The 12,738-nt window shown below is 33.4% G+C and overlaps 1 protein-coding gene across 4 annotated transcripts; it reads right to left on the reverse strand.

Annotated features, from left to right (window-relative positions):
* Window positions 1-419: 419 nt before the first annotated feature.
* On the reverse strand, window positions 420-10,335 carry LOC110656061 (kinesin-like protein KIN-14J). 4 transcript variants are annotated; one of them, XM_058138769.1, is made up of 23 exons: window positions 10,046-10,335; window positions 9,884-9,937; window positions 9,165-9,327; window positions 8,910-9,064; window positions 8,700-8,798; window positions 8,258-8,447; window positions 7,086-7,213; window positions 6,893-6,976; window positions 6,676-6,750; window positions 6,430-6,522; window positions 6,310-6,339; window positions 5,343-5,684; window positions 5,177-5,258; window positions 4,971-5,066; window positions 4,719-4,898; window positions 4,510-4,616; window positions 4,232-4,411; window positions 3,808-3,971; window positions 3,474-3,727; window positions 3,187-3,350; window positions 1,639-2,270; window positions 890-993; window positions 420-692 (listed from the first exon to the last, which is right to left on the reverse strand). In XM_058138769.1, the coding sequence occupies exons 3-23, from the start codon at window positions 9,274-9,276 to the stop codon at window positions 631-633; spliced, it is 3,333 nt and encodes a 1,110-aa protein (XP_057994752.1). In that variant the 5' UTR covers window positions 9,277-9,327; window positions 9,884-9,937; window positions 10,046-10,335; the 3' UTR covers window positions 420-630. The 4 variants fall into 4 exon arrangements, with proteins under 4 accessions (XP_057994752.1, XP_057994751.1, XP_057994753.1 ...); XM_058138768.1 differs by having other exon boundaries at window positions 9,884-9,959; XM_058138770.1 differs by having other exon boundaries at window positions 9,884-9,959; window positions 10,204-10,305.
* Between the last annotated feature and the right edge of the window lie 2,403 nt (window positions 10,336-12,738).

Raw genomic sequence — 12,738 nt, forward strand, 5'->3', positions numbered from 1 at the left:
ATAAATCTCCTCCGATTAATTTTAAAGGCATACTCTCTATATTAATTTAATACATTTATAAAGATAAATAATTTTAAAATGCTCTCAACATAATTAAATCTTAATTAAAAAAAAAAGAAAATAAAGAATTTTTTATATTTCATATATTAAACAAATAATGATATCGAGCTTTCACTATCCAAACTTCATTTGATTATCAAATTCCTCAAGCTGTTTTCATTCCTAATAGCATTTTCAGATGCTTTTCTGCCATTAAAATTTAAGTAAAGAATAATGTTTAGCCTCCTCTTGAGAGGTGATTTGGAAAATTTGCCGTATACAGATCAACGAGGTTCATGATCGAAGTTCCACTTCAACAAGGTTTGAATACAACTGAAGTTCCAAGGCCATTTAAGTTATAACGTCATCGCAACTCGATATAATTAAAGATGGACTTGAAACTATAAATACAATCCTTAGAGTATATACATTTTACACCATAAATCTCTTCTGGTTTATCCCTTCCCAAGTAGACATTTTTATGGGATAAATGGAAGCCAGGACAATGCTAGGAAGACGCAACACGATAAAGTTAGAATTTACAAACTACAGTAAGTGTCAATTTCTTTAGCATCCAAAAAATTCTCCAATTTAGTGCCATTTCTTTGGAAGTTTGGCTGCGGAGGGACTATCAAGAGTAGTTTTACGAGGAGCTGTCACAGAGATAGAGAGGTCACAAGTGGTAGCATGGGATGTAAATCAATTAACATATAAGCAATATAGATGTAGGTCATGGAACTAGCAGTTAACAGAAGAATGTTTAGCAGTTTAATCAAAATCTAGGAGCAGATAAATAACTGGGTGCAAAAAATAAAGAAAAAATAACGCATAGAAGTTTAAATATACTTACCTGATGAAGCCCTTGGAGTGGAACTCTTAGTCAATGACAAGCGTGACTTTCTTGTTTGCATCAACTTCTGTGGAGGCCTCGGCAACCTAGATGTAAAACTGGGTCTGGTAACCAAAAGAATTATCAAATGTTAGATTGATTTGAATGAATTTGGTCAAACACTAGGATAAAAAAACCAGAACAGTGAAAAAAATTGAAAAGATACAAATGATGCAGAATGAATAACCAAAATAAATAACTTTGGCAATGACACCATACCATAGAAAAGCTGTTTACGGAGTATAGAATCCTAGAACCTAGAATGAATGGATAGTAAATATATCTGAGTAGACAGCACAGAAAAGATTCTCAAGATAGCAACAACATGGCCTTAAAAACTTCCACAGCACAATTTTGTGAGGGGGAAAATTATCACAAAATTATTTTGCTTAGAAAAAATCCTAATGACCCTAAAAAAGTAACGTTTTCTATGTAATTGTGTACATAAGAAACTCAACATTTGAATGGTATATGTAAGAGAACAAATTCCCAATGCTTTAAACCTAGCAATGACAAGAAATTAAGATAGAAAAAGGTTGTGAAAAAGCAAATCAATTTGCACTATAAATGTTTTTGATGATTCTTGTACCAGAAGTATGAAAACTCTAAATCAAAATCAGTCTAGCATTTTAGCATCTAATAACTTCAGAAAACTGTCCAGACCCAAATACTCATACAATACCTAAAACCTAATGTTTAAGTATACTCACTTCTCGGTGTTCTCTGCTTTCTCAGTTGGTTTTGCCACTTCTGGTCTTGCAATTTCAGGTGATTTTGCAGGTTCAGCAGCTTCAGCTGGTCTTGTAGTTCCAAGTGATTTTGCAGGCTCGGGAAAAAGAGTGAACTCAACCGATTCCGTTTCAGTTCCCATTGAAAGACCGCCATCAGATATGTCACTTAATCTCTCATCAGAATCAGCATCTCCAAACCCCAAGAGGTCAATATCTTCTTTAGAATTCTGGCCTATATCATTTCTAAGCTTTGACTGATGGAGAAATTTCTTTTGAAGTCTTAAGTCACCCATTGACTTTGACTGTGGGAGAGATGCCTTTTGATGCCTGAAGTCAGCCCTTGAATGTAAAGAACCAGCTTCAGAACGTTTCTCACTGTACTCTGAACTATTATCCATGTCAGATGCCACTTTATCATGAGCTCCTAAGCTTTTCTCTCCACTTTTCCCAGGGCCTTGACGTGGACTCTCAGTTGAACGTCTTCCAGGAGAAGAAGATTCACTTCTATGGGAGTTCACACCATGCTTCATGCCATTGACATTAGACTTAAGCAGCTGCAACTGCTCAATCTCTTCATCCTTCTCTGCAATAGTGTCCTTGAGGGATGTCACCTGCGAGATTCACTTCAAATTAGAAAACAATGAATGAAATCAGACCAAGTATTTAGCATCAAAATACAAAGTTGAGGGTAGTCCATCTCTCCTGAAGAATCCACTAATTTTTTATTCTTAAAACATGACAGATTGAGTAGACCATAGCATAGGTCTGAAAAAAGGTAACCTCCACCATGAATTCATGGAAGCTCCAATAATGTAAAGCAACATGTGCTTTATGGAATTGAGGAAGCACAAACATTACAAATATTTATAGTTTATAGATGAAGCCGTGAAATGATCACTCAAGCCCAAAAGAAACAAATTGTTATGAAAAGGCAATTAACTCACCAGTTTAGGCAAAATACAATTCCAACCAAGTGTATGCTAATCCAGGGGCAGTAGTTGTAGGGTTCTTGTTATCATTGTGATGCAGAACCAATATAACACAAAGGGGAAGAGAAACAAATTCTCAAAGAGAAATAAATTCTCAAAAATTACTAATTCTCAACATCAATAATAATAATAATCATAATAAATTCTACCAAAATACCTAGAAGACATAGGTATTTATATTAGTATTTATAATCCTACTAGTACTAGGATTTGGAATCCTAAACAAGAAATACTAATTAGGAATCCAAACAAACTTAACTTACTAGACAAATAGAACTCTACTTCCTATATAATAGTAAAAATCTTAAATAATATAAACTTACTAATCAATAGAAACCTAAAATTCTTAATTTTACAATGAAAAATGAAATTATAATCATAATAAAAATTGATTTTCTTGACTGCATCACATCGAAACATGCATAGTAACATGAATGAACATTAAATTCTTGAGTTACCCCTAGTCTGGGAGAAAATCAAGGATAGAAGTCATGGAGACCAGCTGCATCAATATTTACAAAATTAAAAAACCAATAACCTGCTGAATAAGTTCTCTAACATCCCTTCCTTCTTTATTAATCCTTGCAGCGCCCAACTCAATGCCAGATACTCTCTCAGCAAACTTTAGGGTACTTATAGTTTCGGAATAGGAATCTACATCAGGATTAAGCTGGACAAACATGAGGGTCTTTGCTTGACCACCTAAAATACAAAAAGTGATTAAAGTTAGTTGCTAACAAAACAAAGATAACTAAAATTACAGTAAGGCAGAAGGGCACATTATGAAACCATATACAATGTAAGACTGATGATTGAATATAATACCTAAAGAGCTTTGCAATACTTGAGTCAATTTACTATTTCTGTAAGGCACATGTGGATTTTTTTGAGCTAAAGCAAATATCACATCCCCAAGCGCAGAAAGGGATTTATTTATGTGTTGTGCCTCCCTTAACCTGTCTCCAGTTGCTTCAGATCGGTCCACCCTTTCACTCCCAGCAAGATCTATTAAATGCAAATTACCACGCAAAAGAGCACCAGTCTCCAAATCCACGCCATTAACATGAACAGTGAGAACACTGCAAAGTGAAATTAAATCAAAATCCTCAAAAATAGTTGTAGAAATGCAGTGTTAGACAATTATTATTAGAAAGACAACCTGTGTGATCTACTACTTCTTTCATTCAAGGCTGTAGCACCAATAGCACGATTCATCAACCCAATGTTCATCAACTCTAGGACATCTGTGCTTGATTTAACGCAATGCATGCTAGCATCGGGGACAGCTAGCCCATTTGGTTGGGTTGTATTCCAAATCCCCAGTGTGTGCAAGTTAAGAAAAATGCAAATGTGTTTGACATCAAAATCAGGATAATGTGCAGCATTATTATCCTTTGATTTGACATAAACAAGAAAATTAGAAGACAAGTGGTAACACACTCATAAATCCACAAGGAGAAACCAAAAAAATGCCACAAAAAAAAAATGTCATAATATCATCATATGACAAGCTGTAAAGGAGAAATCTAAATCATGTAAAATGCCTAGAAATAACTTAAATAAACAAATAAAAATGAAGGATATCTTTTCTGAGAGCCATTGGTTGAGAGTAGATCACGAACTTGTTCATTATATATTTCAACCATTTGTACACCAACTTCATATCTAATGGAGCTTCTCCTACTATAAGAGATTTGGAAAAGATCATGTAAGGCTCGATAATTGACCCCCCAGTCTTCTTCTGATGATAAATTAGGTCCACTCTAGAGAATGAATACATCCAGAACACCATAAAATACATAAGCACAAATTTCATGCAATCAACGCGTTTGAAATGAAAACTTATAGCTTAGTTTCGTACCATTGTGTAAGTCTTGCCTGAACCAGTTTGACCATAAGCAAAAATACATACATTATATCCATCAAGAACCGACCGAATTAATGGCTGGGTGTCCAAAAATACCTCCTCTGGAAGCCATGGTATTTTTCAATGTAAATATGAGTTGCATATCTTTTCTAAATAGAAAGAAACACAAAATCAACAATCAAAATTTTCACAAAAATTCTCACCTTGACTAGCTGTTGGACCAAAAACTTTGTTGAATTTGAAGAGTCTATGGTTGTCTTTTCCTTGTTTTGAGGGATTTGAAACAACTAATTCACCATTTTCACCAATATACTCTATTGTTGTTTGCTTCTTACATTGACCCGGAAGAAATGGCCTTATCCGACAATACACTCTAATATTTCCTATGATAAGTGAAAAACAATCATAAGCCACAAGTAGGCCAAATACAGTTGAAGTAATACTAAACAATGTACCTTTCAAATCTTGAATTTCATTATACAATTTTCGATTTTCTGCAAGCACTGTATGATAATTCTCAGCAGCATCTGCCAATTCTTTAAGCTTCACTCCTGCTCAAGATAAAAGTTTTTATACATCATGAAAAATCTTAACCAATACAAAAGCACATCATAATAGAAAACTAAATTAAAGGAAACCAATAGTTGACAATTGACTCTACCCAAGCATTGAAATTTCTCCAAGTAACTCCTTTTTGTCTTCAAAACTTCACGTTTTATGGACTCAGATGCAGCTCTTAAATCCTTACAATATCAGCCCCATAAATTAATGTGATATACTATTGCATCAACATAATACTAAATAAGGATATGATGATAAAGACAAACCTGGAAAGCTCTAAATTGATAATTTATAAAGCTCTGATAGGTTCCTTCTTTCTTTTTCCATCTTTGAGATTTAGATTTAGAATATGACTCAAGTTCTTTCACTTTGTTTCTTGACTCCACTAGAAAACACTGAAGTTCCTCCAATCTCTTCTCTAATTCAACTTTTGTTTCTTTTGCCTGCACTTCCAACAATAAGCAATGCTCTTCATGCGTCTTCTTGGCTAATTCTAGTTCCTGTCTCAGAGTTAATTTCTCAATATCACTATGATTTTTCTCTTCCTTTAATCTACGGAGATCCTGCTCTTGAAGCTTTTCCTTCTGCTCTATTTTGGTTTTCTCAATCTGCAACATAGAAGAAATATAAAGCAATAGAACAAGAACTTATGATAGCATAGAAATTGTGTCTCAGACTCTCAGCAAGTTCTCTAATTGTGTCTTAGCAAGTTATCTTTCCTTATCAATTGTGAGAGATGGTGCATTATTGCTATCAGCTTACATAGATTTAAATTTTAATAACTTGCAATTTATTTATAACATATACATAAAACTTCCTTCCATAATTAGCATACATATGTATTATACTTGACTAGATGCATAAACAATATGAAATATTTAATAATTAAAAAAAAAAACTCAAATAGATAATTTCCATTAAGCATTACTGACGTACAACTTAATCAATGCATTTTTTCCTTCAAACTTAAAAATACAGGGAACATAGTAGTTCATGGCAGACTTTCAGTTCCTTACCATAACCACTCAAGTAACCATGTGCAGCAATGAAGACAAGGAATTTGCACATTTTCTTTCCCTCTTTGGATGAGCATATATATAAATTCAATTAATAAAAAAGCATGCTTGATGTATTACACTATGGAATCCTACAAGCATTGAGAACAAGGAATCAACAACTAGAATATGCATCTTTAGCCAAATATAGAGGTAGAGATAAATTGTTGAAGTGTACCTTTATCTGTTGTAGCTGTGACAATAATACCTAATGAAGTAGAAAATCAAATGGAAATTAATTATGAGAATTAAATGCAAAAAAACTAAGCTAGATACCTCAAATTATTAGTCAGAGTACCTCAATTTCTTCTGCTGTCCCAGATACAAGGGTCTCAAGTACTCTCATTTTTGATTGGTACTTCTCTGTACGAATGCTATAAAGATTGTTTTGCTGAAAATATGCAACAATACAAACATCATTATGCATGATCCCTACAAAATAGATTACATAAACATACAATAATGCACATGTATATAAAACCAAACGCACGTGCATTTGCAGCGAAGACAACTATTACTATAGAAAACGATTTTAACACATTACATCTCTCAAATTCCCTGCTTGAATTGAAAATCGTTGCTCAATAACTTGGATGACTTTCTTCATTATATGTACCATCTGTTGTGAAAAGATAAATATAAAAAGATCAATTCAAAAGAATCCACAAACCAAGAAAATTATCGATTAAAAAAATGTAAAAACATATCAATTTATGCATTCCCTAAAACATAAATATTGATGCTTCCTCTCATAGACATACATGTTGAACGTGGCCGTTTTTCCTTTCAATGCTATCATCCAGAATCCTATTCACCAAACTGAACAATGTTCGGGTTGAGGCATTCTGCAAAAGAAATTGCATTAGAGTAGCATCAAATTTCAAGCTGATTTACACCTTACATATATTGTGGTTTAGATTTCCAAACATGGGCACAAGCAAGTTCAGAGCTTACATCCAAACCATTTGATTTCATCAATTCCAAAATATTTGAATCTGAAAGATCAATATAGAATCCTTGCTTTGGTGGCAACTCCTCAGAAAACTTGTGTCCAGCATCATGTAACAAAGTAGGAGATGGCTCTAAAAAAGAAACCACCAACAAGGGAAAAAATGAGCAAACAAACTTATATATACACATATACACAGAGGAGCTAATAAAAGAATGCTAAAGAATGGGAAAGCCAATTACTAGCAACCATCAAAGTGAAAGGGCAGTGAAGGATGGGCACAAATAAACAGGGCCCAGAATGCACCAAGGGAAAGTTCTCATAATTCCTATACCTGCCCCTTTCCTGGTAAAAATCAACAATCTAACAAAGGAGGCTGGGTCAAGCCCTTGGCAAAACAGGCAAAATGCCATTCACTAACCAAAATTCACCATTGCACAATTCCAAGGAACAAAAATTTCTCAGCTTGCAATTCTAGCCTTATGAGAAGCAATTTTTTTCCCCATCTTGTACTTATACAGTTCTACTTTGAGCTTGGTTATTCAAAAACAAAAGCTTGTGATACAAGGTATGCATGAAACAGTTCAAGTCCTAATCAGAAAAATTAAATTGTCAATAATTGACTAATCCTGTCTTTTTCATTTTCCTCATATTGTCTAATCATAAGATAAATGAACCAGCATTAAGCATTGCCTTTTAGCTCAGTTGATAAATTACCAGATTTCAATTAGGACCAAGTCATTTACAAAGAACAAAAGAAAACATGTCCCAACAAATAGTCATGAACAACTTAACAACTTTTCTCAAAGAACACACACTGTTCTAGATTCTAAACAACCATTTTCAAAACCCATAGCATCTTTGTCCTACGTTTTTGCTTCTTTTGGTGTTGTGGTGAAGCACGAACTGCCTAACTCTCCACTCAGAGTGCATGAAAGGATGAGCTCAATCCTGGTCTAACAGAAAAGGCATAGATTTGAGCAAGTCTAAAAGATTTACCACAAGAGTTGGCATATGTACAATGTTTATTAGGTAATCACAAAAATTCTTAAGAAGGCTAAAACAGTTTGTGCACATGATAAACAGATTCTTATCAATTATCATGCAAGTAATTGGGGGTTAGAAAATCCGATCTGTGCAAATTTAACTTCTGTTGGGTTGGATAATAGTAAGACACCTGATATAACAGAACGATGCACCCCTTTGGAATGATCAATTCCTTCTGATTGTTGACTTATTCCCTTGGTATTTGCCAACAATAGATTCCATAACCTTCTTGAATGATTACGGATGCTCTCTTTCCCACCATTATAATCAAAATGTGCTTTAAGCGTGCCAAGGCACTGCAAAACTGGCACCATGTATCCCTGCAAAGTATCTCAAATTACATATTAAAATAAGTCAAAAAGAAAATAGAAACACAAATGAAGTACTTTTTAACTTTTCTACACCAAGAGAAAAGGAAACTCAAATTTGGACAGGTCAAGATATACCAAAACCAAAAAAAGTTTCCTGTACGGTTTATGAAGTGATACAACCAGTTTTTGCCCGATATTAGATAAATTAAAATCAGACTATCACTTAAACTATAGTTGTCTTTATTGAGAAAATTTCCATACCTGTTGTATGTCTGCAAGTACAAACCTAGGCAATCCCATTTCATCCATTGCTGCTAGAAACTTCTTTATTTTTTCTGGGCCAGGCTCAGAGTTGCCCCTCTGGAAACCAAAAGCAAATCCAGGGAAGGAAAACTATCTAAGTTAGATAAACTGAAAAAAATAAACCAAAGCACAATAAAAGCAGAAACTTTAAGTGAAAAGTAGTCCAACCATTTCAATCAAACCAGGATTCAGCTTGCTCAAGATACTACACAAAACAGTGCCATCAATGAGGCATTCTCTCAATTCTTCTTTTGAAGCTTCCAATGGCAAATTTAAATGGGGAATCATATGGTTCAACCACTCAACCAAGGATTGTACGTTGCCTACAAACAAATGAAAGCTCTCACATAAGACAGAACAAAGGTATTAATTGTGTGTGTTTGGAAAGAAAGGAGGAGAAAGATAGAGAGAGAGTAGTCCTACCATCGACTGCGCCTTCAGGCCCTTCTTTTTCTTCAGCATTCAGACCATGATTGCCATTTAGGCCGTCATATATCACATTTTCACCTAATTTTCTTTCTTGTTGATTGTTCATGTTGAGATGACCTAGACTTCTTCCTCTCCCAAAGAAATTATGGACACAGTGCTACAATTAAAAAAATCCATCATATTAATCCAACCTCTTTGGAAAAAGAAAATAACAGAAACCTGCCAACCTAAAATCAACCAGTTACTTAAATTACCTCACTTTTTATCAAAATAAATAAATAAATAAAATTCAAGATTCATCTACGTTCAGCATAATTATCTACACTACAACCACTGTGGTTGTGTGTGTCTCTGGCAACATTCTATGACCAACATTGGCAAAAACCTAAGCAGTCCAAATGTTGGTTACATGATAACATAAAAACTTCTGCACTTGCCATTATAGCTTTGTAAACAACAAATGTACTACCTCAACTTAAAAGAGAAAAACAAAACTTAGAACACAAAAATTAAAAGCATAGCTATAGATTCTTTTCTTTCCCTATACTTCAACCCAAAAATAGAGGGAAACTACAACAACTATTTTGCTTAAACGAGCTCAATTTTTTATTCTAGACATATCCAAGCCAAAACAAATAAACAAATTGCACCAACTTCATTTTGGCACCATTTTCTCATCTGACAAATAGCGCAAGGAAAAAAAAAAAAACTACCCAGTCCAAATTTTGACAGCCAGAATCTGAAATGCAGGTGGATGCGGCAGAAATCTACCAGATCCAAGCAAAAGCCCTAAATTTCAAGCAAAATAGACGTATACGGACAAAATGTGCGCTAAAGAATAAGTGGAATCTGAAGAATGAAAAGAGAAGATGGACCTAAGATCGTGAAGAAGCAGGCATTGTATTGCCGTCGAGATCCAAGAAATCAGAATTCTCCAAATAAAATGCAGAGAGAAGAGCAGAGAATAAAAAAAGAAGAAAAAGGAAAACAAGTCTAAGATCGCTGGATTTATCTAAATAAAAATGACACTTACGATTTTTCTTGCTGTTCCTTTACTTTTCTTTCTTTTCCTTTCTGTGTCAGAAAGGAAAAGAAAATGAAAGTAAAGAAAAGAAAAGAAAAGAAAGGAAAATGTTGTTTCGGTCGGGGGAAATGAAGTGCGTGCGTTGTCTCTGAGATGTGTTTTTTTTTTTTTTTTTTTTTAAATATTGATAATATTAAATATTAATTTAAAAGTACATTTAATATATTTTACTTCAATAATTCTATCAATTTTTAGTTATTAATATTTAAAAAATAAAATAAAATATTCTCTATAAAAATTAATATTTTTTTTTAAATGGAAGTATTAATAATAGTAATAAAATTTAAAAAATGAAATAGTAATTCCATTGAAGTGATTAATGGAATTAATTTTAAAAATTATAATCTATTTTTAAAAATAAAAAAGTATTAATGATAATGAATTCTTATCATTTTTGGATTTTTGGAAATGTGGTTCCCTGCAAATTTGGAGTAAGATGGGTCCAGTCCCACAAAATTTGGAGTGGAGTTCCCGCCTTGCAGCTGTTGTCGTTTTAGTCAATTTTAGTCATTTTGTGGATTTGAATCGGTCACAATAAAACATATTAATGATTACATCATCTAAACATTGTTTGCGATGAAAGCGGCCTTTGTTATCGGATTTTGGTTAGAAGCTTCTTCTTAACTGTTTGTGTAACTACTTAACTTCCACTTAAAATTGGCAAATTGTAGATGCACCGGATTTATTAAAAATATTATTCATCATTTATAAAAAAAAAAATAAGAGATCCATAAAAATATATATACATTGAGAATATTCAATATTTTACTTTTAAATTTATTAATAATTCTTTTAAATTTTATTGAATTTATGTTTTGAGATTTTTTTTAAAAAATAGTGGAAAATTAATTTTTGATTTCATTATTTTTTTAATAATTATTTTTATTTAAAAGTATTAATAAATCTAAAAATTGTTACAAACATTTAAAATAGTATTTCTTTATTTACATAAATATGATTTATTTTTGTAATTAATGAAAACTTTATTTATATGTGAGCATTAATATTTAATACTCTAAAACTACGTTTGATATATTATAATTAAAATTGTAATATAATTATGACTGTATTATATATTTAATTACGTTATATAAAAATTAATATAATTATAATTATTTTTTTATTTATTATTAATATTATCACCGCAATCACTATTTTTTTTTAATTACCATTGTTACTGCCACTGCTCTGTCACCGTTACCACTACCAACACTGTAACACCCCTAATTTTTAAATTTATTATTTTATGGGTAAATATTAATATTTTATTTTATTTAAATTTTGAGAAATTATTTGAGATTTTTTGGATTTTAGAAATTGGGTTCGATTTTTTGAAAATATAAAACTTTGATGATTTTTAAACATTAATTTAAAGACCATGTGGCAAAACCAAAAATATATTTAGACTCTACGAATTTTTCTAAATTTTTTAGAATTTTTTCAGAATTTTTGGGCCTCATTTTCGGTCCCAAGACATAGTAAAAATTTAAAAATTTGTATCTTGAATCGGACCGATCGAATCGAACCGAACTTGATCGGACCGATCGAATCGAACCGAACTTGATCGGACCAATCTAATCGAATCGGCCAGCTCCTTTTCTTCTTACTCCGCTCGCGTTCCCAACCTCTCTTCTTTTCTCTCCCATTTTCTCTCTCCTCCCTCCTCCCCACGCTGAGCCGCCGCCACCCAGCCCTCCCCACCTCGCCGGAGCGCCGCTCCAGCCTTCCCCCACCACCAACCGGCCTTCCAGGCGACCGAAAATGACGTACGAAGAGGCGCGACGCGCAGCGCGTCATTTCGACTTCCCTGCTGAAATCCGGCCACCGATTAGGCTGGGTCTTATATCAAACACCATCTACACCTCGAGAGCTTTTCATAGACACCAAGATCATCAAAATCTATCGAGCGGTTTGTCCAATTTTTGCCAGGAAAGTTGTAGCCCATTTCAACTTTTGGGCTATTCAATGTGTAATTATGTATTTTATTCTGCCTTGTATAAAGTTCGAGGATGAATTTTCTTTAAGGGGGGAAGAATGTAACACTCCTAATTTTTAAATTTATTATTTTGTGGGTAAATATTAATATTTTATTTTATTTAAATTTTGGAAAATTATTTGAGATTTTTTGGGTTTTAGAAATCGGGTTCGATTTTTCGAAAATATAAAACTTTGATGATTTTTAAAAAATTAATTTAAAGACCACGTGGTAAAATTAAAAATACATTTGGACTCTATGAATTTTTCTGAATTTTTTAGAAATTTCTGGGCCTCGTTTTCGGTCCCAAGGCAGAGTAAAATTTTAAAATTTTGTATCTTGAATCGAACCAGTCAAATCGAACCGGACCATATCAGACCGGTCGAATCGAACTGGCCAGCTCCTTTTTTTCTTCCTCCGTGTGCATCCCCGACCTCTCTTCCTCTCTCTCCCATTTTCTCTCTCCTCCCTCATCCCCACGCCGCGCTGCTGCCACCCAGCCCTCCCCA

This window comes from Hevea brasiliensis, chromosome 16, assembly GCF_030052815.1.
Source record: "Hevea brasiliensis isolate MT/VB/25A 57/8 chromosome 16, ASM3005281v1, whole genome shotgun sequence".
NCBI lineage: Eukaryota > Viridiplantae > Streptophyta > Magnoliopsida > Malpighiales > Euphorbiaceae > Hevea > Hevea brasiliensis.

Excerpts from the sequence above, each read along its gene's own strand:
- LOC110656061 (XM_058138769.1), bottom strand. The coding sequence starts at position 9,276 with ATGAACAATCAACAAGAAAGAAAATTAGGTGAAAATGTGATATATGAC. Across the intron at positions 4,617-4,718 it reads TGGTCCAACAGCTAGTCAAG|AGGAGGTATTTTTGGACACC; the intron begins GTGAGAATTTTT and ends CATGGCTTCCAG. Across the intron at positions 693-889 it reads CACTCCAAGGGCTTCATCAG|CTCCTCGTAAAACTACTCTT; the intron begins GTAAGTATATTT and ends TCTCTGTGACAG.